Source organism: Castor canadensis, chromosome 7 (genome assembly GCF_047511655.1).
Source record: "Castor canadensis chromosome 7, mCasCan1.hap1v2, whole genome shotgun sequence".
NCBI lineage: Eukaryota > Metazoa > Chordata > Mammalia > Rodentia > Castoridae > Castor > Castor canadensis.
The window spans coordinates 124,981,245-125,007,620 of NC_133392.1; the positions used below are offsets into that span (position 1 = coordinate 124,981,245).

Here is a 26,376-nt window from a genome sequence, read left to right on the forward strand (position 1 = left end):
TGTGTCTTCCAGAAAGCTGCATTCCTGGAAAATGTGCAAAAAGGCAAGCACTCGGGACTGAAAACATTCGAGTCAAAGGGTCGGCGGTCTTTAGGCTAGGGTTATTCTTTCTCAAAAGACCTTGGCAATCCCTCACTGGCAACTCCGCAGCCCGCCTGCGCGTCTTTTGTACTTGGTGGGTCTGCCCTCAACAGTGCCACCACGTGGGAGTCAGACGCAACAGCAGGAGTAGAGCGCTGCGGTCTTGGCTGTCTCCTCTGGGCTGAGAAGCCCAAGGACCTCCCTCTTTGGAGTTGATTCTTGGCTAATCGGAGGAATGAAGAAGCGACTCAGGAAAGACATACTGGGCTCCAGAAAATGACTCATGGGGAGTTAAGGAAGGGGAAACTTATTTGACTAGAAATTAGGACTATATTTGCACCCTAATATTTTGGAAGCATTCATTCCAACTACAGGGTCACTCGCTGGTCCTCGCTTTCTTTTCTCTCCCACCCAGACCAGTTGGCAACATGTCAGCCCTTTAGAAACCAAATGAGAGGATGTAATCTCACATTCCACCTTTGTTCACTCCTAAACCATATTTCCAAAGTTCTTTTTCTCATTTTCAACCCTTTTATCTCCCTTAGAGTAAGGTTTTAAGATTCACTGACACCGTTGCCACTTTAATCTGGAAGCTATAGGATTTGCTGATAGCCTTTTTGAAACAGATGCTTCAATCCGAAAGCAAATTCCAGAAGTGGTCAGCAAAGGAACTGTTAGTTCAGGGAGAAGGAAGCTGTCAGGATGGCAGGAGCCGGTCCTCAACAGCAGGGGGCGCTTGGAAGTTCTTCATGGTATTTTTGATAAATTTAGAGCAACCCTACCAGAACCAAACCTCCTTAAAAAAACCCCAAAAAACCCCAAATGCACACAAATACTTTGTAACACTTTATTTTCCATATAAAATTTATAGAAAATATAACTTGCTTTTATACTCAACTTTAAAAACATACATATATAATATTCTAACTGTAATATCAAGAATAAAAGGAATGTAACACGCAAGAGAATAGTATGTTTTTCCACATCTAAATGCCCTGGCATTAGCATAAAAAGCCTCAATGAAGATTGGCATGATGGTGCATGCCCCTAGTCTCAGCTACTCTGGAGGCTAAGTGGGGAGGGTTACTTGACCTCCTGTTGCCAGGCCACCCTGGGCAACACAGTGAGACATCATCTCAGAAAGAGGGGGAAAAAACCCTTAATGAAGTAGTACATGCTTTCATCTTTTCGTATAATTTCCTGAATGTGAGAACTGCAACATTTCAATCAGAAATGTTAAATAGGTGATTTAAATACTATCATTAGCTGTGAGTGATATACTTTTTCTAAATTCTAATACAACTCTTGGTAGAGTTCTGGAAAAAACAAAATACAACCTTCTCTACATTTAGAAAGAAGTTGCACATCTGGAAAATTTGTTCTCTATTAAAACTATGCAAAAGACTTTAAGTTTATATACAAAATGTAGTGAGGCTATAAACTCAGGTATTTACAAACAAGTTTTTCACCTCTAAGAACAGGTGAAGGGATAGGATTTGGGGATGCTGGACAATTTTTCACTGTGTAGGAATACCTGGCATTGATTAATATTGCCCATTAAGTGCCAGGAACATCACTCAACTTTTGTGGTCACCATTGTCAAATAGCCCACAGATTTCTGAAATGTCTATATGGAGAAGTTATCCTAATGGAGAGTGACTTTCCTAGAACAATGCAGATTTGTGTCTTTGTTCTCCTGCCTTGGAACCCCCTAGTTCTAAAGATTTATGTCCTGCTCCTCCTTTCTGCCTTATTTATGTCAATGCCCAGTATCATAGGGATGGGGGACTGGTCCTGTTGCATATTCTCAGCTGTTCCTTACTCAAGGATACTTTCCAGAGTATCATCACACTTGCAAGACCACACAAGCTTCTTTTCCTTCCTTCTGGATTTTTTATGGTTCATGGGAGGCTCCTACTTGTCTATCTTGGGAACTGTAGGTCCTTGTTGCAATTCCCCAACCTATAGTCTGACACTCATGTGTCTCTGCTCACCTGCAGGACCTTCAGCAACACCCAGAACCTGTGATTCTCTGCCTTTTTGACCTTCTGGAGCCCATTCTGCCCACATGGCAGTACAGAATGGCAGAACAGAATGGTAGAATTAACACTTATCATATCTTATGGGGATGGGTGGATAAAGACTCCAGATTCCTGCTTCTTGGGTAGGATAACTCTGAGGTGTACATTCTACATTAACTCTCAGAGATCCTCAATGGGCTTAAGCTTCAGCTGCCCATGGAAAACTTGCTTGATAACATGTCCTTGATTGGCCTCCTTCCTTCTCTGACTAGCATTTCCTGGATCAGTAAACTACTTCCCTCAAATCTGTCTGAAGGCTGTGGGGAACCCAAACCAAGATAGGAACTCGGGGACCAAAGCTTCTAGTAATCTTGTCTGCATAAAGACCTGTAGATATTTTGGGGGTAAAAGAGAGACGGGAACCTTGGGACCTGATTGCTGAGCCCCAGATTACTGTCACTTCAATCCTCAAGCAAATTGGATTCCCTAGGATACCCTCAAACTGAATCCATGATTTTTCAAGGAATTCATTTTAAGGGAGAAAGTCCATGACTATTGTCCAGAAATTTTTGTCAGTTTGAGGATTGGCAGGGAGGAATTGTGTTTTGCACTTGATACTGAATGCTACCAATCAGCTATCTTCCACCTTGGCCCTGGATGACATGAACCATACTTGTCAAGAGTGGGTATGAAAGTCAGAATGGCATTACCTTTAGTAATCTTTTTAAGTAGCTATTTTCAGTAAGTTAACAGCCCTCTGAAGTCTGAATGGGAGATGATTTTGTTGGTTGAGAGACTCTCCTTTCAAGTATCTTTGCTCTAAGGTAAGCAGAGAAGCAAAGGTACAAGTGAAGAGACATCTGTAAAGAGTGACAGTACAGCAATGGAGATGCAGGTACCTATTTTTCTTTTGCCAAGAAAATAGTACCAGTTGACAGACAAGACAATGAAGTGGTGGAGTGGAGAGAGACTGGCATCCATGGCCATTTGACTTGGATTGAAGGTACCCTTACTCACCCAAATGAGTAGGGAGGGAGGGTTCTCGGGCAGGCTCTGTAATCTGAGCTTCGCGTGGTGGAGACCTGAGTGAAGCCTGTGGGTTCTTCAGAAAACTATGTTCTCTCTTATCAGCAGGGCAGGCATACTACCATTTGAGTGAGCAAGGGTCATATTTTGCTTAGGTTAGTGGATTCCAAAGCTGCCCTGTAACTGCAAAGTAGTCAGGGGCTTTCTTTTCCTCTTTATAGCTTATTGGCAAAGTATCAAACGTTTTATAGGGCAAATGCTGCCATCCACCCAGCTGTGCTCAGTAGTGACTGCCAACGAGGATGTTGCAGTTGGGACTCACACTAGGGTAAGTTCAGGTTTGAAAGCCTGCCTCTGAATGCATCTCTTCATGCCCTTTAAATGTTGCAAATCAAAGAGGCACACAGGGAAGCTTGGTGATTGGCAACATTCCCCGCCATAGTGATGAGAATATAGGCCTTTGTGTGGCTAGAACAGCTAGGGGAGAAGAAGAAGGAGGGGGGGGGTCCAAAACCCCAGTGACAAGGAGGAACAGATTCCCTGGCTGAGGTCAGGTGAGGTTACTGATGATACCTCCCCAATCACCAACAGTAGCAGGCAGTTTCTTTACAGTCATTAGGGCTATTGTTTAGCTCATTCCTCTTCTTTTATCTTCCCCTTACTTTCACATTTATTCATTCAGTAAACATTGGAGGACCTGGTAAGAGACAGAACATACTAAATGACAGACTCACGTATTTATTGTAGATTCAAGAAGTTTCAGGGTCCCTCACTTGCACTAGCCTCTTTCCCATAAGGTGTTCACCTGCTAATATGTTTCTGTAAATTGCAAAAGAACGTATTGGAGTGGTAGTCTTCTAAGACCCTTTCTTTTTTCACTTGAACTTCCCCTCTGCCTCACTTGCCTTCCCATGTACTGGTAATGAAAGGGCTGTGGGCATTTGGGGGGTCTATCTACAGAGAAGTTGAATTGATGTTTGGGTTTAGTATGCTATGTTTATGTGATTAACAGTCATGTGTCATGCAAAATCAGCCATTGTTGGTGTAGGAATGACTTCCACAAATACAGCTACACCTGCTGTACCGGCTTGCCTAGCAGTTTGACTCATGGGTGTAGAACTTCTACAACAAAGACATGGAGCATCAGACTGCCAGAGCAGTGCTGTCAGTTCAGAATATGTAAATTTAGTACTGCACAAGAAGTATGAAAGACCCTGAAATCTTATAGCATGTGATAATTGAAACCTGACGGGGGTTTTTTAAATAGCAGTCTGAAAATTTTACAAGATGTGACCAAAAAGGAGTTGTGAAACTAAAACAAACTTTTCTGAATGCTATAAAATAAAAACCCAATTTTGATCATCATACTAAAAGAAAGACTACATCATATTTTGGTTCTCTCAAAAGAAAAGAAGAGCTAGGCATGGTGGCACATGACTGTAATCCCAACTCAGGAAGCTGAGGCTGGAAGGTCACCTTTATGAGGCCAGCCTCAAAGTAAAAAAAAATAAGAAAAACAACCAAACCACCAAACCAACTAACAAACCAAGAGGAAGAAAGAGAAAGAGGAGGGAAAAAAGAAGAAAGAAGAAAAGGAGGAGAATAAGGAAGAGAAAGAGAAGGAAGAACAGAAAGGGGAGATGGAAGAGGAAGAAGGGGAGGAGGAGGAGAAAGAGAAAGAGGAGGAAGAGAAAATGATCTTACAAAAATTGTTAAATGAAGAGGTGAACAAAGAATAAACACAGGAAATACAAGAAGAAACTGATGTATCAGTAGTTAATGAAAATATGATTTTTCTAGATTTTGAGATTAAAATTTTAATCTGTGACTTATTTTTTTGTTCTAAATATACATTCACTTTCTTAGTCAACTTTCCATTAATAAGTTCTGAATTCTTTTTTTAAAGGAGTCTATCCAAGTTAAATAAGATTTAAGCTCTATGAAACCTGAAATACCTCAGGGGCCTTGGCTTCACTGATGTCATTGGGCCTGCTTGATCTATAAACTAACAATTCTACAGTGTCACCAGGAAGGATTCGCCTCACTTCCTACTTCTAACTCAATTTTTTTCCTATTCAAATATGACTTTGGGTAGCTCAGTGAACCTTGCTTATTTTCAAAATGCTTCCATCCCTCACTTCCCCTCTCATTTAGGAGGCATTCTCAGACTCCCCACTTCCCTACTTCAGACTAATTTCCACTTCATTGGGTAAATCATTTTCATCCTCCTTTGGACTATACTAGCCTATCTTGGTTTTGTCCTCTGTGTGTTCTTTTTCATATTCATGAAGATGTCATAAAAATTAATTTTTCCAAGCAAACAGTTCTTTCCAAACAAAGAATTAGACCATATGCTTCACAATAACTATTTCTTCCCTACTTGGTCTAACCCTGATTCTTTTTTATTTCCCTTCATCCTTCTGGTAAAGCTGTGTTTACCTGTACAGCTTGGACAAAATGATTAGGAAATGGAGAATACATAGAAAGATTTAAAAGAAATAGAATTTTAGGAGCTATGAGAAGGGAATGCTCTCTTAACCTGCCCATGTATGGTGCTGGCCTGCATCCAGTTGGTGCACTGGAGAGAAGAGACAATGTAAGATCTAGGCCATCTCTACCAGACTGCGTGTTTCTCATGGACAAAGGAGACTTTTTCTTATTCTTTTTTGTGTCTGCAATGCTGGTGGCATGGATTCAATAAACATCTGATAAAGAAAGAAGAGAGACAGAAGGAGGGACATATTAGCACTGAAATTTCACCATTTTATAAAAGAAATCCCCCCTCAAATCTTTCTGTGTATTGATTTCAAAGAAATCTCCTACTTTTCTATTTATGTATTGCTTCTTCTTCCCTCAGGCTCCAAGGAAGATATGTTTGTCTGCCTGTTCAAGGCCAATCCCTCCACCCTTGTCCGTGATGATTATTGATAGCTTCAATAATCACTTCCCAATAGTCATTTTCCTGACTCTTGGTTGCAACTTAGACAATAACTCTACCAAGTACACACACACACACACACACACACACACACGCACACTGATTGCCATCTTCTAGGCCATGTCCTTTACAACAGCCATCTACAAGCTTGCTTTTTTTAAATGCATTTGCTATCTCTAATGCCTTTTTTGGCATTTGTTTATATTCATCCATTAACTAAAGCACATCTGCTGAAGGTCACCAATGACCAATTTCCAAGTGTATTAGGCACTTCTAGTATTTATCTTACCAAATTCATAACACCATGGGGCACTGATAGTCATCACCCCATTCCTGAAGCTCTTTCCTTTATTGGCTTCCATTACACTGAACTCGACTGCTTATTCTTGGTCCTACTCATGTCTATCTCCTTTATGGCTATGCAGCAAGGTGATTTTTGTGAATAGAGGTTTTTATTTTCCTTACTTTCAAGGGAAATAAAACCACTTCATTTCTGGGCAGGCTCTCCCTATTATAATGCTTGAACTATGGTGCTGCAGTTTGTAAGAAGGTTACCGACCACTAAACATTGTATACAATGAAGAATGAAGAGGACAATCTGAACCATGTTGAAGCAGGGTGTCTGAAGGAACCAGGGCTGAGAAACCTGGAGGACAAAATGATGTCATGGGACTGAGTCAATAGATTCTAGCAGCTCCAAACCATCAAACGAACCATTAAGCAGAATCTTTGACAAAGTAAGTTATATTTCATTGTGGAAAAGAATTGCAAAATAGTCACAGCCATGTCATAGTGAAAAAGGGAGTCTCATAATGCCAGGGCACCAGTAGCCTATATAGCATCTTTATGTGCATTAGAAAAAGGTGCTTCTTTCCCTAGTGAATCAAAGTCTGTCACAATAGCACCCAGGCCTCACCCACTTGCTACCTTGGGTAAGTAGGTGCCCTAAATAGAGATACTCCACTTCTAATCTCCCTATCCCTCGGTGACTAACAAATGGAGTTCTGCTGGGAGGTTTCTGGAAAAGCTTTTATTTTCCTGAGAAGTAGCAAGCATGTCTTTCCAGCTGCCATTTCTCCTTTTTCCTGGTGTGAATATGGGCAAGCAACCTGAAGACAACCATCACCAGGCACACCCCCCAACAAAACCACACACCAAAAACCAAAATACTAACTCAAAACAAACAAATATCAAAAACATGCAAAAGAGAGTAAAATAGAAAATTGGAAAGGACTGGGACTTTCCCACCAGGCAAGCTTCTGCAGCACCCTTCTCCTTACCACTTTAGGCATCTTATATGATGAAATTAAATCTTGATTTTTTTAAGCCAATGGTAACTGGATTTTTTATTTATATACAAAAGCAGTTCACCTGAGTATTTGGTCTTTTCTTATTCTCAGTATTATTCTGATTTTTTATCCCCTTGGAAACTAGAGAAGTGTAGCCCTATAATAATGTTTAAAGTTCAGAAAATGAGTGTTTCTAAAATGAAAATATGCAATGGATTTGAGGTTTTTTGTTTTTTTTTTTTAATGTTTATACTAGGTTGTTAGGATTGCCCTAACAAAATACCATTGACTGGGTAGTTTAAACAACAGAAATTAGTTTTCTCACAATTCTGAGGCTGGAAGTCTAAGATCAAGTGTCAAAGGGTAATTTTTCTTCTGGGGCTACTTTCCTCAGCTTGTATAGATGCCTATCTTCTGGTATTTGCAGCTGGTTGTCCCTCTATGTGTATCTCTGTCCTAATCTTCTATTCCTCCTATTCTTATAAGAGTGCATGGAAGGTAACATTGATTGGTTTCAGGAATTACATTACAGGCATTTTGGGGAAGACATTATTCTTTATTATAAGCACTCAGTGTTCTAGACACTTAAATCTTGGTAGTTGGATAATACCCAATGGTACCCATATCAGAACCTCCCTCCTAACAATTACCTAGCTCTAAAACCAGAAGCACACTCTTCTCATCTAGAACTATTTCCTTAGGATGGATGTGGGTTATAGTCAATATAATGTTAATAGCCTTTTGGGAACAACAGTATGGCTCCTTGGGTCCTTATCTTTTCTGTGATGGAGAAAGTGGGGTTGAGTCTCAGGAGGCTCTCCAATGGGCTGGAAGCAATGCCCATTTCAGCAGACTCTTTGTTGCTAGGGCTCAGAATTTCATAGTCCTTTCTCCCACTCCCATCATTTATTTTCCAAAAGTATGCTCACTTATTATATGTCCTTTTTCCTTAAGGCTATTATATGAGAACTTGGAAGTGATTCTTCATCAGTTGATTGCTTTCTTAAACTCAATCAAAGGAATGAAAATCTAATTATTATTGACTGAGCAAGCATAACTTACCTAGGGAGGTAAGACTAAAAACAAAAACATTCTTCTGGGTATTTATTATACATATAGTTATATAATACATTTTAAGCCCAAACACATTTTCCAAAGGGTAAAAAAATTGTTCTATACAATAAATTTCTTACTACAGGTGATTTCTACTTTATCTTTTCATTCCAAACAATATCAGAAATTTAAAGTCTTTTATCTCCTAAATCCTCCATACTATTCTTAGTGATAAATAGGCATAGTGTTAGAGCTTTAGAAATATTTCTACTTTAAAATATATAGAATCATCAACTTAGATGACAAGATCATGCTTTCAGAAACACAGATTTCTATCCAAATGCAAAATCAACATTTCATTATAACATCTATTCTGTTATAACAACATAATAAGTACTGCTTTCATCATGATTATTTGTTGTTATTTTATCTGAAACTAATTAGTGATTTGTTACTGGTAATACTAAAATAATGCACAATAACGAGTTACCATTTTATAGTGAAAAGAAGGCTGCCTTTGAAATAAGACAGTTTTAAGTCTAAATTCCTACTCTGTCAGGTACTATCATTGTCTGCAAAAATTACTTTACTCCAGCTTTGTTTCCTTGTTTGTTTCATGGGAATACAAATACTTGTATACAAAAATCTTGTAGAATTGTGTGAGGTATGCAGTTATGTTCATAAAGTATCTTGTACAATGCTTGATATCTAATATCACTAAATGGTTACTATGGCTATATAATCCTAGGTCTTATTACTACTAAAGACACTGACTTTGTTGGAAATTAGCCCCTTTATGAAGACCGAATATGAATGAATGTCAACAGAGATCTTTAAAAATGATCCTGACCTTCTGATCATCCGGCCAGTCTGAGTTACTATTCTTACTTTATAAATGCAAAGTAGACTGCATAAAAGAGCTCTAATTTATTCCCTCAAAGTATTCACAAAATGAGGTAGTATATCTGGGGAAGATTAAGAGTTTACATTTTTTATTGGACTTACTTCCCATAAAATTTCATAGAGGATAAAAGAAGGGGGAAAGCAGAAGCTGTGCTATTTCTGTTTTGTCCTACCTGCACTAAATCTTCCCAAAAATATTATTAATTTTAGCAGTACAATTCACAATGCTGCCAGTTGGCAAGTTCTTACCCAAAATTCTATGCCTGGGGCTTAGAAACTGGCAGCTATTTTTTGTATGTGGTGAAACATGAAGGCTATAGCAGAAGGAAGACCTTCACACCAATCATAACAGGAAATAAAAATGATACACAAGCGGGGCTTGGACCAAACTGGTACACTACTTTAGAACGGCTCAAAGAATTCAAATGGCCCAACTTATATGAAATGTTTTATGAATGCCCCTAATTTAGAATTTCCCAAACTGTATGCTGAGTTTTAAAAAAGTGTTTAGAAAAGGTTAAGAATAAGAAGCTAGATCCTCATTGATTGACACTTAGAGAAAATGTTTAACACTATGACTTTCAACACCATTCTATTAATGTGTATTTAGATTAAGGATATTTAATATTAAAACAGAACAGAGTCAGTACTTTCACTATTCACAGTGAAATAACTGGTGTCAGATGAGTCTTTAGTCTTAGATATAACACTGAAAGAAATTTGGGAGGCAATTGTATTCAGATACTGGACAACAGGCAGATAAGGTCTGTGTTCTATGAGAAGACAGAACCTCACAAGGTGATTCCTAAGGTCACTCTGCTCTTTACTTGGGGACAGTTTCCAAACTGTGGTACAGTAAGCCAACACTTAAGCAGACCATGGTGGCCCACTGAGCTGAGGAGGAGAAAAGGTAAGTTTGGCAGTTGAAGCAGTTGGAGTCTGCAGTTCAGTGAATCTGAAAAAAGGCAGATATACAGAGAGAACCCCAGAACTCAATGAGGAGTTTTCCCAAAAATCCAAGACTAAGGGGTGAATTTTACTTGCACAGAGTGAGAAATCTGAGGCTTGCCAATTAACAACTGTCACAAGGTTAAGAGCAGCACAGAGATACTAAGGATCAGGCAGTACTAGGGGACATTTGAGTTCTGAACCTTTCTAGGTGTTTGGTAGGAGGTTTCACACGAACTCAGCAGCTGGAGTATGAGTTCAGCGAGTCAGAACACTCACTCATACAACACACTGGGCAGGGTTTCCATTACTCATGGATAGTCATCACTTACAAGCAGAAGTCTAGCATCTATGGCAAGCTTGCTCCCCAGGCCTCAGAAAACTCACCAGAGTGGATGGAGTCTTGTCTACACATGCCACACTTCACACTGCAGCTGGAGGACCCCCAAAAAACTACCCTGAGTTCATATACCTGGGTGTCACTTGGTTCTCTGAGCACAAGTGTTGCAGAATCAGGGCTTAGCTGAGGTTGTTCAGAGCACTTTCTCCTTACCTGAGAATACTGCATTCTTCATACAGCATGCCTAAGAATCGTAAGCATGCTGGGTCACTCAAAACCATTCATGGATCATACTTTTGACATTCAGCTGATATAACACAAAGGCTTCGCTTTAGCAGTAAGGAATATACCCCAAAGTAAGGCAGGCTCATTTTAATGAAATCTATAAGTAAGCCTGACAAAACCCACAAGGGAGACAGAATTTAGAGGTTGAGTCCTACCAAGTTAGAAACACCTTGGGCTCTCCACATATCTGAACTAACAAAGTATAACAGTAAGTCTACACAGATTTAAGGTAATCAGCCAGTAATTAAATTGCCTGCTGAAACAAGATTCAGCACTCTTCTGAAACAGATAATAGAACGCAGTGTGATATGGTGTTATTAAAAGTATCCAGTATTCAACTAAAACAATAGGCATACAAATAAATAGGAAAGCATACCTATAGTTATAAGAACATGTAGTAGTTTGAAACATAACTCAACTTGGTACAGATACTGGAGATAGCATAAAAAGACTTTAAAGCAGATAGGTATGGTAGTGCACACCTGCAATCACAGCACTTGGGAGGCTGAGGTAGGAAGGTTTCAAGTTTTAGGCAAGTTTATACTGCAAGACCCTGCCTCAAAAAAAAGACTTTAAAGCTTTACTGTAAATTTTTAAGGAATTTAAAAAATATTCAAAAATATAGGAAAATGCTGGTCCTAAATGAAAAATAGAGAATCATCTCAGTAGACATGTGAGGACTAAAAAAAAAAAAAAACACCAAATGGAAATTTAAGAACTGAATAACATATGAGCTGAAATGAAAATTCACTGGATGAACTTAATAGTAGATTGGAGATAGCAAAAGAGTCAACTAGCTTGAGGACAGATCAAAAGAAATTATACAATCAAAAGAATATGAGAACAAAAGATTGAAAAAATGAAGAGAATATCAGAATCCATGGGGCAAGAGCAAATGTTCTAATATCTATCTTTGTTTCATCAGGTTGGCATAATCTTGATTCTAAAGTCAGGAGAGAGCAGTAAAAGAAAAGAAAATTACAAGTCCATTTTTTTTATACATGTGAAAACCTCTAGCAAATATTGTTTGACAATGCAGGAGCATATTAACGGAATAAAATAATACAGGACTACAAGAAAGGTATACATTCGAAGAAAAATTTAACAATGCAATTGATAAATAGGCTAAAGTTGGAAGTTCATGTGAGTAGCTCAATAACCAGTACAGAAGGGGCACTTTATGATGCTAAAACAGCTATTTACTTTTGAATAGGTTGATAAGGAACTGAGCATGAACAAAGGTAGAAAAGTAGCATAACGAATGCCAGCAAAATGTCAAAGTTCCATGCTTATTTAATTTCATGTATGTCTTTATTCACGTTCCATCACTTCCACCCCCTACTCATTTTGAAGAAAATCTCAGATGTCATAATTCATCCATAAATACTTCAATGAATATCATGTTTTTAAAAGGGTTTTTTTTTTAAAAGGTTGCTTCTGTTTAGTCTTTTTATACATAGTCCCGCTTTGTTTCTTTGCACTTTATTTGTTGAAGAAATCATATTGTTTACTTTGCTGCTTCTTTGTTGGTTTTGTCTAACATGTTACTTTGAATCTTGTATTTCCTGCACATTGGTGATAGATTTAGATGTTTGGTCAGATTATAGTTTGATTTTTTTGACATCGAGTTAGGTATTGTGTACTCTTACATTACCTCCAAAGGGACATTCTGATTGTCTCTCTGTGACATTAGGATTGATCAGTGTGTTAGAGTGTAAGACAAATCTATCCATTGCATCATTCCTCATCAGCATATCTCAATACTGGTTTCAGTATCCATGAATATTCATTGGCCAGCTATGAATTTTCTATTAAGAACCTTCCCTCATCAAATCTTTGGTAACCCCGAGATATAGTTCAAACAAGACATTCAGGATAAATGCTCTTTTTTATTTATGAATTTTCAAAATAAATTGGTTCTTGAGTTTTTGTTGTTGTTGTTTGTAGTACTGGGGTTTGACTTCAGGACCCTGCACTTGCTAGGCAAATGCTCTATGACTTAAGCCACACTCCTAGTCCATGAATTAGGTCTTAAAGTCATCCAAAGATGATCAATGCTGTTTTTTCTCCCTTTGAGTAACATATCAACACATGAATTGTCAACATATTTGATGTGCTTCAATGCGATACAGTACAATTATTACTCTTTTTGATGCTTGTGGTAGGCAGGATAATGATCCCCCAAAGATGTTCATGTCCTAATTCCTGTAATCTATGAATATATATTATCTTGCATGGCCAAGGGAGAATTAAGGTTACAGATAACTTTAAAGTTGCTAACCAACTGTTTTTTAGATGAGGGGATTATTCTGCTTACCTAGATAGGTTCAGTGTAACCACAGAGTTCTTAAAAGTGGAGGAGGATGTAGGAAGTAAGTTAGAGTTATGCAATTCGAGAAAGAGTTGATTCAAGATTATTAGCTTTGAAGAGGGAGGAAGAAGACATTGATCCATCTGAATGTTTGTGGTCTCTAGAAGCTGGAAAAGGCAAGGAAATTGATTCTCTAATGGAGTTTTAGAAAGGAAGCCAGTCCTACTAACCCTTTGAGTTTTAGCTCTCAGGCTATGTCAAACTTCTGACCTACAGGACTGTAAGATAATAAATTTGTGTTGTTTTAAGTCATCAAGGTGGTAATTTGTTTTGGCAGCAAGAGGAAGATAATACAGTGCTCATCTCTTTGAGAATAATATCCATAACAATAATAGAACTACTGGAGAAGCTATTCCAATCTGTAGGAGTTCAACACATTTTAATAATCAAGCTATAAAGATATAAATATCTGTATATAAAGAAATAAATGCAGTACAAAGTAGTAAATATAAGGAAAAATTAAGAAACTATCTTCACCAGTTTAAAAAAAAATCTTGCAGTTAAATACTTAAGAATTAAATAATGTATCTCTGGAGAAAACCTGAAAACTAGTGAGGGACATAGGATATGGTTCTGATAAATGGAAACACATACCATGCTCTCAGATGGGAGGATATGCTATTACAGATCTGTTAATTCCTGAATAATACATAAGTTTAATATATCACAATCAAAATTCAAGTAGGACTGTTGGAGAACCTTGATAAAATTTCTCTAAAATAAAAATAAGCACTGAAAATTACAAAAAGCTAAACTTATCTCATAAACAAGGGAACTTGCCAAACAGTAATAAAGCAGAGTAATAACACAGAGTGGTACTGTTGCAAGACTAGACAAATAGGACACAAGAACTGAATAGAAAGCTTGAAGACAAAACTGTAGATGTTAACATGTGACAAAGGTGGTGCCAGAAATCAATGAGAGGAAGCACAGAATGTTCAGTAAATATTTTGGGGAAATCTAAGTTATTGTCTACAGGGGGAGAAAAGAAGTGGGATCTTGGATTGCTATTTGACATCTTGCACAAAGTCTGAGTTTTGATGGATTCAATATCAAAATTTGAATGGTAAAACAATGTTAATAGAAAAAAAGAAACATATTTGACATCTAGGAATGAGAAAGACTTCTTAAAATGTCAGAAGCACAAACAAAAGTATAAGACAAAAATGATTTACAGTGACGTTAGGTATTTCTACATTGTATACAATGGGCAGTCAATATACTGATGAAAAAAAGGAGAAATCTGCCATGTCTAAAACTGAATTTATTAATTAATAACTACAACACACAAGACTCCTATAAGAAAGAAAAAAATCCCAGTAGAGAAATGGGCAAAGGACACGAGCTGACAATTTATAGTTAAAATAGTAAATCTTCAAAGCATAAAAAGATGTGTTCAGATTCATCAGTAATCTGAGAAAATCACTGGTGAGATCATATTTTACATGGTGGGAAAAATAAGAACATTTGATAATACTAATGTTAGGAAAAATGTGGGGTCATAGTGACCCTCAAACATTAGTGTTGGGAGTACAGACTGGTGTAGCCTTATGGACAGACACTTGGAATTATTTGGTCAAATTGAGAGTATTCATAGTGTATGACTTAACAATTTCTCTTCTGTTCATCACACTCTATGTAAAATTAAAGAGATCAGGCACAAAGAAGGAAGTATATTTGTAACATACAGAATATACAAAGAATTATGAAAATAAGAGAAAGAGAGGGAATTTAATAGAAAAGTGATTATAACCACTAGGCAGTTCACAAAGAGAAAATGGAAAGGGTAATGAAATCAAGCAAAAAGATACTCAACCTCAATAGTAATTAGAGATGCAAAATAAAGCCACAATGAGATACCTAGGATATATGTATTAAATATACAAACACTAAAATTCTGAACAATATCAACGTTGGCAATGCTTGAGAAAAAACATATTTCTGGCAGAAACATAAATTGGAAAATGGTGTAGTGAGCATTATCTACTAAAGACCCACACACAAAAAACCTAATATCCAGTCAGTCTGTTCCCTTTCTAGCTCACATGCATTAATAGCCATGTTTATAATGATGCTGTAATAGCTAAAATGGAAACAGTACAAATGATCATCAATAGTAGAAAGGATAAATAAATGAACATATATTTCTGTATTGGAATACTGTGTAACAATGAAACAAAACTTCTGCTAGACAGCATCAACACTGGCAACACTGGATATGTCCCACAGGTAATAACAAGCGAGTAAAGCAACTCATAGAAGTCAACATACAGTATTAAATCCACTTAAATAATGTCAAGAACAGGACAAATGAAAAAATCTTGTTTGGCAATGCATATATGAAAGCAAGGAAATTATTGTAGCAAAAGTCAAGGGGGTGGTTACTTACTAAGCAAGGAAGACAAGGCAATGGTTAGGACATTTTAAAGGTGCTGATAAGTGTTCTATTTCTTAACTGGGTGATAGTTGCACAAGTATTGTTCACCTCACTCTTTTAATGAATATGTTTTATACACTTCAGTATGTTTAACATATTTTGCAATAAAATGATTTTAACATGATTGGATTGAGCAATCTCTTAGATGGTCTATGGTCAGGCCCTTCTCAACAGGATTTACTATTGGCCTCTCTGTGACAGTTCAATGTAAGCAATATGCATTGAGATTAATACACAGGTGAGTTAGACAGGAAACCTTGAAGGGAAAGGGGGACACATTAAACCAAGAATCACAGTACAAGAGACTAGGAAGAGGATCATGATAATTCAAACCTCTCCTTTCAGGAAGGCCACTGGAGTTTTACTTAAGAGTCTGTGTCCCAGTCCTGCTTCTGTCTTTGTCGTGGGCAAATATCTAATTCTCAGTTTCTTCATGCTGGTTTTGTAAAACTGTGCCGAGAACTTCAAACAAGAAGGATAATAGTAATAATAGTTATTTTAATTAGGGAAATTGAGGCCGCGGAGTGACACCACTAGCCCAAGAAGCTATGAGCACGTTGTAACTCAGGGTCCTCAGTCCAGCTCCCTGACCTGGGCACTGTCCCACTGTACAGCTATTCTCTCTTTGGCATGGGTTTGGACCCACTGACTGATGTCACAAAAGAGCTGCCCCGCCCCCCTCTCGGCTCTCGGGAAGTCACATCCTCCCTGCTCTTCGCCCCGCCCCACCCTGCGTCCCGCCCCTGCCGCTCGTCCCGCCTCTCTTCCGGCCCCGCCCCTCCCGGCTGCTATGACAACGAGTCCGCGCCCCGCGCTCGGCTGCTACTTGGGCGGGACCCAGGCTGGACCGCGGGCCCCGGCCTGGGGGCCACAGCTGCCACCGCCGCCGCCACCTTGTCTCCTCCCCTTCCCCGTCCTAGCCCCGCGTCTCCACGCCTCACTCGGTCCCGTGGGGATCCCTCCCCACCACCCCACCCCGCGCGGATGCCGAAGGTGAAGGCGCTGCAATGCGCGCTGGCGCTGGAGATCCGCTCTGTGAGTACCGGTCGCGCCTTCCGCCCCTGTAACAGCTGACTCGGGGACGCCTCCCTCCAGTGACCTCCAGGACCCCGAATCCCTCCAAATCTCATTCGCGGGGAGCCGTGACCCATTGTCACCTCCAGTCCCCTTTACCTCAAAATCACGAGTGCCCTCCCATTCCAACCGCGAAGAGGCCTAACCCCCACCTCTCCTTGTCTCGTCCCAGCTTCGAATTTTGGTGCTTTCAGGTCATTTCCAGACCACATCAGAGTTCCTCTCTCGCCTTCAGCTTCCGGGGAGTTGTGGGCGGTGGTGTTCTCTTTAAATTCCTCTTCTTTGCCGCTGTTCTTTGAGCTAGAGAACAGCGTAGGTCTCTGTCCCACTGTGGGGTGCATGCGGCGTTTCCGTGGAAATCGCTGCAGACGCACCCTTTCAGACCCATTTCCAAGCTTCCGGTTAGTGAAGGGGATTTCCCCTCTGTCTTAAGATAGCGTCCCCACCCCCAGCAACTGAACTGTGGCATCATTGCCCTAGAACCTTGCCATCTCCTCCCAGGACCTCCCAGAACAAACCCTGCTCCTCAGAAGCCATTTCAGGCTTCCCTCAACCCCAAACCCTCCTGACTTTGAGAGGGATCCTTTCTCATCCTTCCCATCGCTCCACGAAAGTCCCCCTCAGTCTTTAGTGGACAACTCCTCATTCTCTAAACTTAAAATGCCACAGGTCACTCTCCAGACTTGCTTAGGAGGGCCCTTTCCCAGTCTCCTGTAAAAATCCAGCTGCTGAGGCAGAGAACCCGGCACATCCTCCCGCCAGGGGGCCTCTGCGATACTATGGGAATGACCCCCCCCACCCCTCCTTAATCGCAGAAGATTCTTCCAAGGGTTTTTGAACTCCTTCCCCTGCATTCTTTAGAGACATCTTTTGTTTTCCTCTTTAGAAAAAGGCTCCAGAGTGTCTCTTGTAGAGGAAATCCCCTCTCCCCCGATATCTTGTTCCATCTCTTCACTCCTCCATTCTCTCTAAGTCCTCTCATCTCTACTCAGTCTTCTGTTTGGTCTTCTAGTATAACTAGAGAATAAAGGAGCTTAAATATCCACCACCGCTCCGCCGGGACCACCCCCAAGGTGCCTTCCATATTTCCTTCCTGCTGCCCTGCAGGCCAGGCTTTCTTTCCGTTTAGCCCAGATTTGCAGCATCCTCCTCTTTCTGTTCGGCCTTCCTCACTTTGCATGAGGCTGCTGCAGCACTGTTCTAGGTCTTTTGTTTATTGTAAGGAGGGGAAACTCGGGTAGGTCAGAGTATAAGGCAGGGGTGGAGAAGAAGGTTTCTGGGACTTTCGGTTTCTGTGCAATTCTGCAGCGATTTTACTCGGAAACACTATAGCCCGAGCTTTTTGCGTTTGCATCACAAGCTACCCTTTGGCAACTTTTTGCAAAGTAAGATTAGTACCACTTGGTCCAGGTTAAAACTCCTGCGGAGTTCAGGCTTCCATAGACTTTTGTCATTGGCTGCTGCTTCCTTCCTTGCCAACCAATGGGATTTGGCAGCCTGGAGAGCACAGCTGCCTGACAGGCTGGCTGTCGCTCCCCTTTGGTTGCCAATACAACCTTGCTGAGAGGAAGTACTCTGTTGTAACTGATTACTGCCTGAAGGACTCAAAGACAAACATTTTACTTCACCATGTTGCCTTCTGCTCAATATTACTTATAGCGCACAAAGTAAGTGACTGTATAATGGAGCCTTATTCATGAAAGCTAAAGAAAATTATGAAGGTGGAAATATTCCTCTTTTTTCAGTAAACATTTGAGTCACAGAATTTTATAGCTCTTAAGAAATCTTGGAAATCATTGCATCTCATCCCTTTTAACAGGTGAGAAAGTCGAGGTGTACCATGACTATTTTGGAGGCAGATTTGCAACAAGATGTTAAGTTTTCTAACCATAACTCTTAAAAGGCTTTGATGCTCAGAAGGAACAAAGAGCCATTTGCAATTATACAAGTTAAAGAAGCTTAATGTGACTTTGGTTGAATAGAAGAATCATATAACCAGAGCTACTTTAACGTAGTTTCAATTTTAGTTTTCTCTTTTCAGCTACTTATTTTTTACATTTACAGGATATAAAGGACAAAAGTATATTAAATGATATATACTCAGGAAAGTTGAGAAGCTCTGTCTTCTCAACTCTGTTTCTCACCAATACTCATCTGTTATAGGTAACCATTTTCATTGTTATAAAGAAGTACATATAAACTCTCTTACACACACTCCATTTATTTTTTACTTTACCCTTTTCTTAAGCAATAGAGCACATTTTATATAAACTATTCTGCACTTTGCTTTTTTCTGTTCATTTAATGTAACATGAATATTACTTTGTATATGTGAAAATTAGCATCTTCTTTTCTCCCTGGCTTTTTAAATTAAAAATTTCAAACATAGAGAGTAATAAGAAGACTAGGTCAATGAACAACTGTATCCTATGATCTATGTACTGTAATTTGATTTCTCAGTATGTATGTGAATGTTTATGTACAAATAAATATTTTTGCTGAAATTTCAAAGTAAATTGTTGACATCATGGTAATCCACTCCTAAATACTGCATAATGTGTCTTATAAAATACGGATATTGCACATAACCACAATGCCATTATCATACCTAAAATAACTAGTAATTTTGGTTGTACTGGGGATTGAACCCATGGCTTCCAGCATGATAGGCCAACCTACCACTTAAGCTACACACCCTTTTATTTGTGTTTTGTTTTTGAGATAGGGTCTTGCTAGCTTTGTCCTAGCTGGACTGTAACTCATAATTCTTCTGCCTCGGGCTCCCACGTAGCTGGGATTACAGACATGTGCCATCATGCAATATTATTAGTGGTAATTTTTTAATATATAGTCCATATTCAGGTTTTCCAAGTAGTCACAAAAATGATTTTTATACTTAGTTTTTCAAAGAAAGTTCCAATCAAAGATTGAATCCAAGAAAGCTCTTTTAATTATTAGCTCTTTGTAGTCCATTTTTATATAGAGCAACTTTTATTCCATGATGTTCCTTTTGAACTCATAAATTCATGTCATCATTGCAAAGGTCAAGATTCAGAACATTTCCATTACCCCATGAAATTCCCTTGTGCCCCTATAAGCTCCATGCAAAAGGACCTACTATTCTGATTTTTATCACTATAGATTGGTTTGCTAGTACTTGAATTTCATGTTGGTGGTTTATAGTATGTAATGTTTTGTGTCTACTTTCTTTACTTAGAACATTCTTCAGATTCAACCACATTGTGTTAGTGATTTGTTCCTTTAAATTGTGAAGTAGTGTTCTCTTGAATGTGCACACCACAACATGTTTATCCATTCTCTCTCTTTTTTAAATTAACAAACAAAAAGGTATATATTCACAGTGTACAAAGTGATGTTTTCATATATGCATACATTGTGAAAAAATTAAATCAAGGAAGTTAACACATTTACCACCTCATATATTTTTGTGATGAAAACATTTAATATCTACTGTTTTAGGAATTTCCAAGTATATAATATATTATTATTAACTATAATCAACATAATATTTGCTACATCTCCAAAACTTATTCATCATGACTGAGATTATGTATCTTTATTCACATTTTCTATTCCCCATACCCCAGCCCCTGGCAACAACTATTCTATGAGTTTGATTTTTTAGATTTTACTTATAAGGAAGGTAATACAATATATTTATTTGTTTTTCTGTGTTCAGTCTATTTCACTTTGCACAATCTTCTCCAAGTTCATGCATGCTGTTGCAAATGATAGGATTTCCTTATTTTAAAAGATCAAATAGTATACCAGCCAAAGATGAACAGTACATTTAAAAAAATTCATTGATTTATTGATGGACACTTAGGTTGGTTTCATATCTTGACTACTGGTAATAATGCTGCAATAAACATAGATTCCTGTTCCACAGACTGATTTCATTCCTTCAGGTATATACTTAGAACTGGCATTGCAAAGTCACATGGTAGTTCTATTTTTAATTATTTGGGGAAACTCATCCTGTTTTTAATGGTTATAATTTACATTCCCACAAGTAGTATACAAGGGTTTCCTAATCCTCACATTCTTTCCAACATATATTACGTTTTGTCTTTTTTATTTTGGACATTTTATAGATATTTTGTGGTGGTTCTGATTTGTATTTCCCTGATGATAAGAAATAGGTGTACCTTTTTATACACTGGTTGATATTTGTATGTCCTATTTGAGAATGCCTCTTCAGGTCCTTTGCACATTTTAAAATTAGGTTTTTAAATTTTCTTGTTGTTATTCTCATCCTTACATATTTTTAGATGCATGATTTATAAGTATTTTTTCATTTCATAGATTGTCTTTTTACTCTGTTGATTGCTTTCTTTGACATGCAGAAGAGTTTTACTTTGATGCTCTCCATTCTCTTATTGAGATTATTTGAGTTGTTTCCATATTGTGCCTGTTATGGATAAAGCTAATGTGAGCATTCATCTTGTAATAATCTTTTTATGGACATTATCTTTTGAAGAGACCAGGCTCAGATAAAGAGTATCCCAGCTGTGTTATTGCCTGATTTTTTCTTTTGTGGTAACATTAGTTTTTTCCCAATTCTTATAAGCTAGAAACTCTATGTTTTACCTTGTCTGTTGAAAATGAGACACGACATTTCCCTCTCTCATTTGCATGCTTATTTCTACTGTAGTCTGTATTAATGGTAAACCCGTATATGTAATGTATATACTACTGTGGTAATGTGGTAGCAAAAACATAGCAAGAATTAAAGGTTTAGCTGTATCACACACTTTGTATTGTCCAACAGAGTCATATGACTTGAGAGAAAATATACTGTGGGGAGGAAATTGTGACTTTCTCAATGAATCTTTGAGGAATGATATGATATGCCAACTAGCTTGTTTTTAAAGAGTTTCAACAGACCTGTATTTCCTAACACTTATACTTTTAATATTTGAAACATATCTTAGAAGGAAGCATTTTTGCTGCTCCATCTTTCTACCATATTATTTATATTTCAATTTTCATGAGATTATTTGGGAAAAAATTTCTCAGAGCAATACATTTTCTCTTAAGTCATATGACTGTTGGACAGCACAAAATGTATGATACATTTCATGCTTATTATGTTTTTGCTCTCATATTACCACAGTATTATACATATGAGATTATTACTAATATAGAAACTGGAGAGAAGCCCAATGCCTACACAATGAAACTGGCAAGTTTTCTTTACCATGATAGTTTCAGTTTCCAGTTATTGTATTTTTTCCCAGTTTTTCTTCTCCATATTCACCTCCTTAACTAACTGAAATTAATGATAGCATTGGACAAACAGATCTGGGTCCTTTTCAGTCATTACTCATCTGTACACTTATTTATCTTCGTGATCCTTATTCAGGTTACCATGGAGTAATGTTTGTCACAGTCATGCTACAGATGTAGTTGAGGCCTCCTTTTATGCCTCTTTCTAACTCCAGTTTTCCTTCTTCCCTCCCTTGAGTTTAGTTAGCCAGTATCCTGAAATTGCAGCGTGTGTTTTTCACTCATATTTCTATATGTTCATGTGCTACCTATACTATTATTTTGTTCTTTTAAAAATTTTACATAGTGTCACATTGTATATATCCTTCTGGAGCCTGATTTTTCTACTTCTAGTTTATTTCTTTAATTACTATATAAAGCTGTTTATATTATGGTGATTTAATTTCTGTTCTCTTCTTAATGGCCTTTAAATAGCAGTAGTTTCCACTTTTTAGTTTTCTAATGCTCCAGTAAGTATATTTGTACATATAGCTGAGTGTCCATGTGTCAGTTTTTCTGAAAGTTACTGCTGGGCTCTAGGGAGCATTTTACAGATATGTTTGATCACCTTTATATTTCACAGAGTTTTAGGAGCCCTGTTGGTATTGTTTGGTAATATACATGACTTGATTTCCCATTGAATACAATGGGCTTCCTTATCACCAGAAGATACAGTGTAAGAACCCCAGTGGATGTCTTAAACTGCAGATGGTATGGAATCCTATAATTGAATGCCTTTTTAATATTAACTAAATCCTTATCATGCACTATGGTTGGAACTTTTGCAGTTTGAGGTGTGACTATAAAAGCTAACACAGATTTCTTTTTCCTTTACAGTTTCACAGATAGAAGATTTATTTTTACCTTTGAGTTTAGCAACCATGACAAAGATTTTTTTTTTCCTTAATAATTCACCTTTTCACTTAAAGGAAGCATTTGTGGCTTTTCTTTGGCATATTTTATATTGCCAGCATTACTGCTCTTGATCTTTGGTGCCATTATTAAATATGAATTACTTAAACATAAACACCACTATGTCCTTGGTTATGACCTGATAACCAAGAGGTCTACTGACTAGTAGGTAGGTAGTGTGCACAGCATGGATACTCTGGACAAAGAAATGAGTCATATTTGGGTGTTTGAAATTTTTTATTTATTTAAATTGACAAAAATTTCTGTATTTATCATGTGCTGTTGATTTTTTAAATTAGCTCTTTACGGAACTGAAGCATATATTCATAAAGTACACAAATCCCAAGTGCATAATTACTAATAATTAGAATATTACTGAACCCCAGATTGCCCCATTGGGCTTCCTCCCTCCTTCCAAATCTGTCCTCCTTTCTTCCCCTCCCCGTCCTGATAATACAGTTTGAACTTTTGAAGTCTAGATGGCTTGCTTACTCTGTCAATGGTAAGTATCTATCTATCTATGTCTTTCTATCATCTATCTACCTATCTAACATCTATCTATTCAGTATGAACTCTTTGTCTTCATAAAAATTCACCTGTGTGATTTTGGAGACAACAGTAAACTTAACTCCCTTATGTTTATCCATTCTATGGCTAGTGGACTTTTTCATTGCTTCCAGTTTTATTAATTGTCCTATGAAATTTTTTGTGTGCATCTTTGTGACACATTTTTATATTTTAATTTTGGATTCAACAACATTTCTGACATCTCATGTTAGTTCTAATGGTTACTTGGATTTTTTTTATATGGAAAATCATGTTATTTGCAAATAAAGACAATTTTGGCTTCCCTTGTTCAATCCTTTGTCTTTTCTTCCCTTGTATTTACTTACATCATTAAATAATAGAGATTATGGTAGGCATCTTTTGTTTTTTTGCAATTTTAAGTTAATTCTTCTCAAATATCATCAATAAAATTAGATCAGATCTTCTGAAATTGCTGATAATGAACCATTTTTTTTTTTGTTCTAGCAAAACCCTTTTGGGTCTGGGGATTTAGCCCAGAGGTAGAGCAGGGCTTGCCTGGCATGCATAAGGCCCTGGGTTTGATCCCCAGCACCTCAAGTAAACAAAATGCTCTTCCCTTAAAAAAAATTAAAAACCTTATAATTTCATATGTAGTTAAACCCAATATAACATTGGTTGTAGGATTTTCATTTATTGAGTTAATGTATTATTCTTTTATTCCTAACTTAAAAATTATCCTCAGTGTTGAATTATTTTGAATTTTTTTCAATTTAATACCAGGACACATTTTTGTATGTTGAACTCTTTCCATGTCTGTGATAAATTTGCTTTAGTCATGATATACTATTTTCACTTATTTGCTGGATTTGACTTGATAGTTTTTTTTATTTATGATTTTTTGTTTGTGTTTGTAGTAGAGTTTTTTCAGTCACTCAATTTTATTTTTTTATTCTTAAAACATTTTAGATATACAAAAAATTACAAGGAGTAACATAATGAACACCCATATACCTGCCCACAGCTTAAGAAGTAAAGCATTATAGAAAAAGACATATCTAATTACAGAATATCTCTCTCTAATAAAAGCCCTGCTTCCTTCTTCCCTTTGGCTAATCACTTTTAAGTTTTCTATTTATCATTCCTCTGCATTTCTCAATATTCTTTCATTGTTATATTTGCTTTAAGGCACTTGATTTACTTCCAAGTGCTACTAAACTAGCATTTCAAAAGTATCAATAATAATGTTTTTAAATTATTTGATTTCAAGTAATTTATGATGTTTATTGTGATTTCTGCTGTACCTTGTGAGCATTTAAGACTTTAATATCCAAATGCATAGAATTTATGTGTGTCTTATGCCCTCCCACTTCTCCTCCGACATATATACAAACACACACAAACCTACACATATATGCTATTTTCTATTGTGGTATTTTAATTAACTTAATTAATTGCATTTGGTTAGTATATTAGAGTCAAGAGAAACAGAACTGAAGGGAAAGATGGATAGATGGATGGATAGATATAGATAGATGATAGATAAATAGATAGATAGATAGAAGAGAGAATTTATTATGGAAACTGACTCACTTGATTATGGAGGTTGAAAGGTCCTATAATATGCTATCTGCAAGCTGGAAAACCAGGGAAGTCTGTGGTATAATTCAGTCTGAGTCTAAATGTATGAGACCCAGGGGAACCAATGGTGTTTAAAACTTAGAGTCTGAAAGCCTGAGAAACTGCAGTTCTCCTGATCAAGGGTGTATGATAGATGTTTCAGCAAATTTGACCTTTTTCTTTTTTTTTCTGCCTTTTTGTTCTGTACTGACTCTCAACACATTGAATAATGCCTGCCTATGTTGGTGAGGAAAGATCTTTACTAGATTGACTGACTGAAATACTAATCTCTTCTGGAAACACCCTCACAGACATAATGGTTTACCAGTTATCTGAGTATCCCTTAACCCAGTCAAGTTAACATGTAAAACTAACCATCACAGGTTATGAACAACTTCTGTGTGATAATACTTTTATTTCCTTTGTGTTCTAATACTTACCAATTATTGCAAAAGGTATTTACTTGAAAGTAATATATAATTTCATTTGTTTTATCATCACATCAAGCTATTTACGCTGAAATACCTTTAATTCCATATTAAATTTTTCAGCTTCAGAATCTATCAATTTGTAATGGAAATAAAATCTTCCATATGGTTATGTGTTTTCACTTTATATTTGATGTATCTCAGTACAATGTCATGTAGAAAGCTGTGTATTTATTTGTGTTTAACACAGTGTAATTTCCTCTGAGAATTTAGGTTTCTTTAGCTCAGGAAATTCTTGCTTATCTTATGTTTGAATATTATTTCTGCTGTTCTATCTTTTATTCTGAGAGTGCTATTAGATGTCTGTTCCCCACATTTCTTACGTGTGTGTGTGTGTGTGTGTGTGTGTGTGTATGAAACATTTATTTTTCTATCTTCTTGTTCTTGGAGAATTCTTCAGTATTCTTATTTACTTATGAATTTAAATATTTTTATTTTTCCTGTTGAGATTTTTTACTTCATAGACCACATTTCCCAAGATTCACATTTAGTCTATCTTTAAAAATATCTGACAGTTCTTTTCATTTTTACCTGTTTTGATTTCACATTTTTTGTTGTTTTGTGGAGTTTTTCCCCCTTTGTTAGGCAAAGGGTCCTAAATATTACTTTTAAAATTGTTTGCAGATTGTGAAAAATTAATTTTCATTTGAAGTGAATTTATCTTCTGACTGTCAGTTTTGTTGGTTTGCTTAGTGCTTGGGATGAAATAAAAATTGTTATCTTAACAATATTGAATCTTTTATTCCATGAACCTGGTATATGTTTGCATTTATTTT

At 37.3% G+C, this 26,376-nt stretch overlaps 1 protein-coding gene across 7 annotated transcripts in view; it reads left to right on the forward strand.

Moving 5' to 3' along the window:
• Positions 1-16,471: 16,471 nt before the first annotated feature.
• Spata6 (spermatogenesis associated 6) overlaps positions 16,472-26,376 on the forward strand; it is a 129,329-nt gene continuing 119,424 nt past the window's right edge. For 6 of the 7 annotated variants that reach the window (XM_074080192.1, XM_074080189.1, XM_074080190.1 and 3 more), the window contains exon 1: positions 16,472-16,727. In XM_074080192.1, coding sequence (XP_073936293.1) covers positions 16,677-16,727 — 51 coding nt within the window. In that variant the 5' untranslated portion in view covers positions 16,472-16,676. Of the gene's footprint in view, positions 16,728-18,321; positions 18,434-26,376 lie in introns of those variants that run through there. The other variant, XM_074080188.1, reaches the window with a different exon arrangement.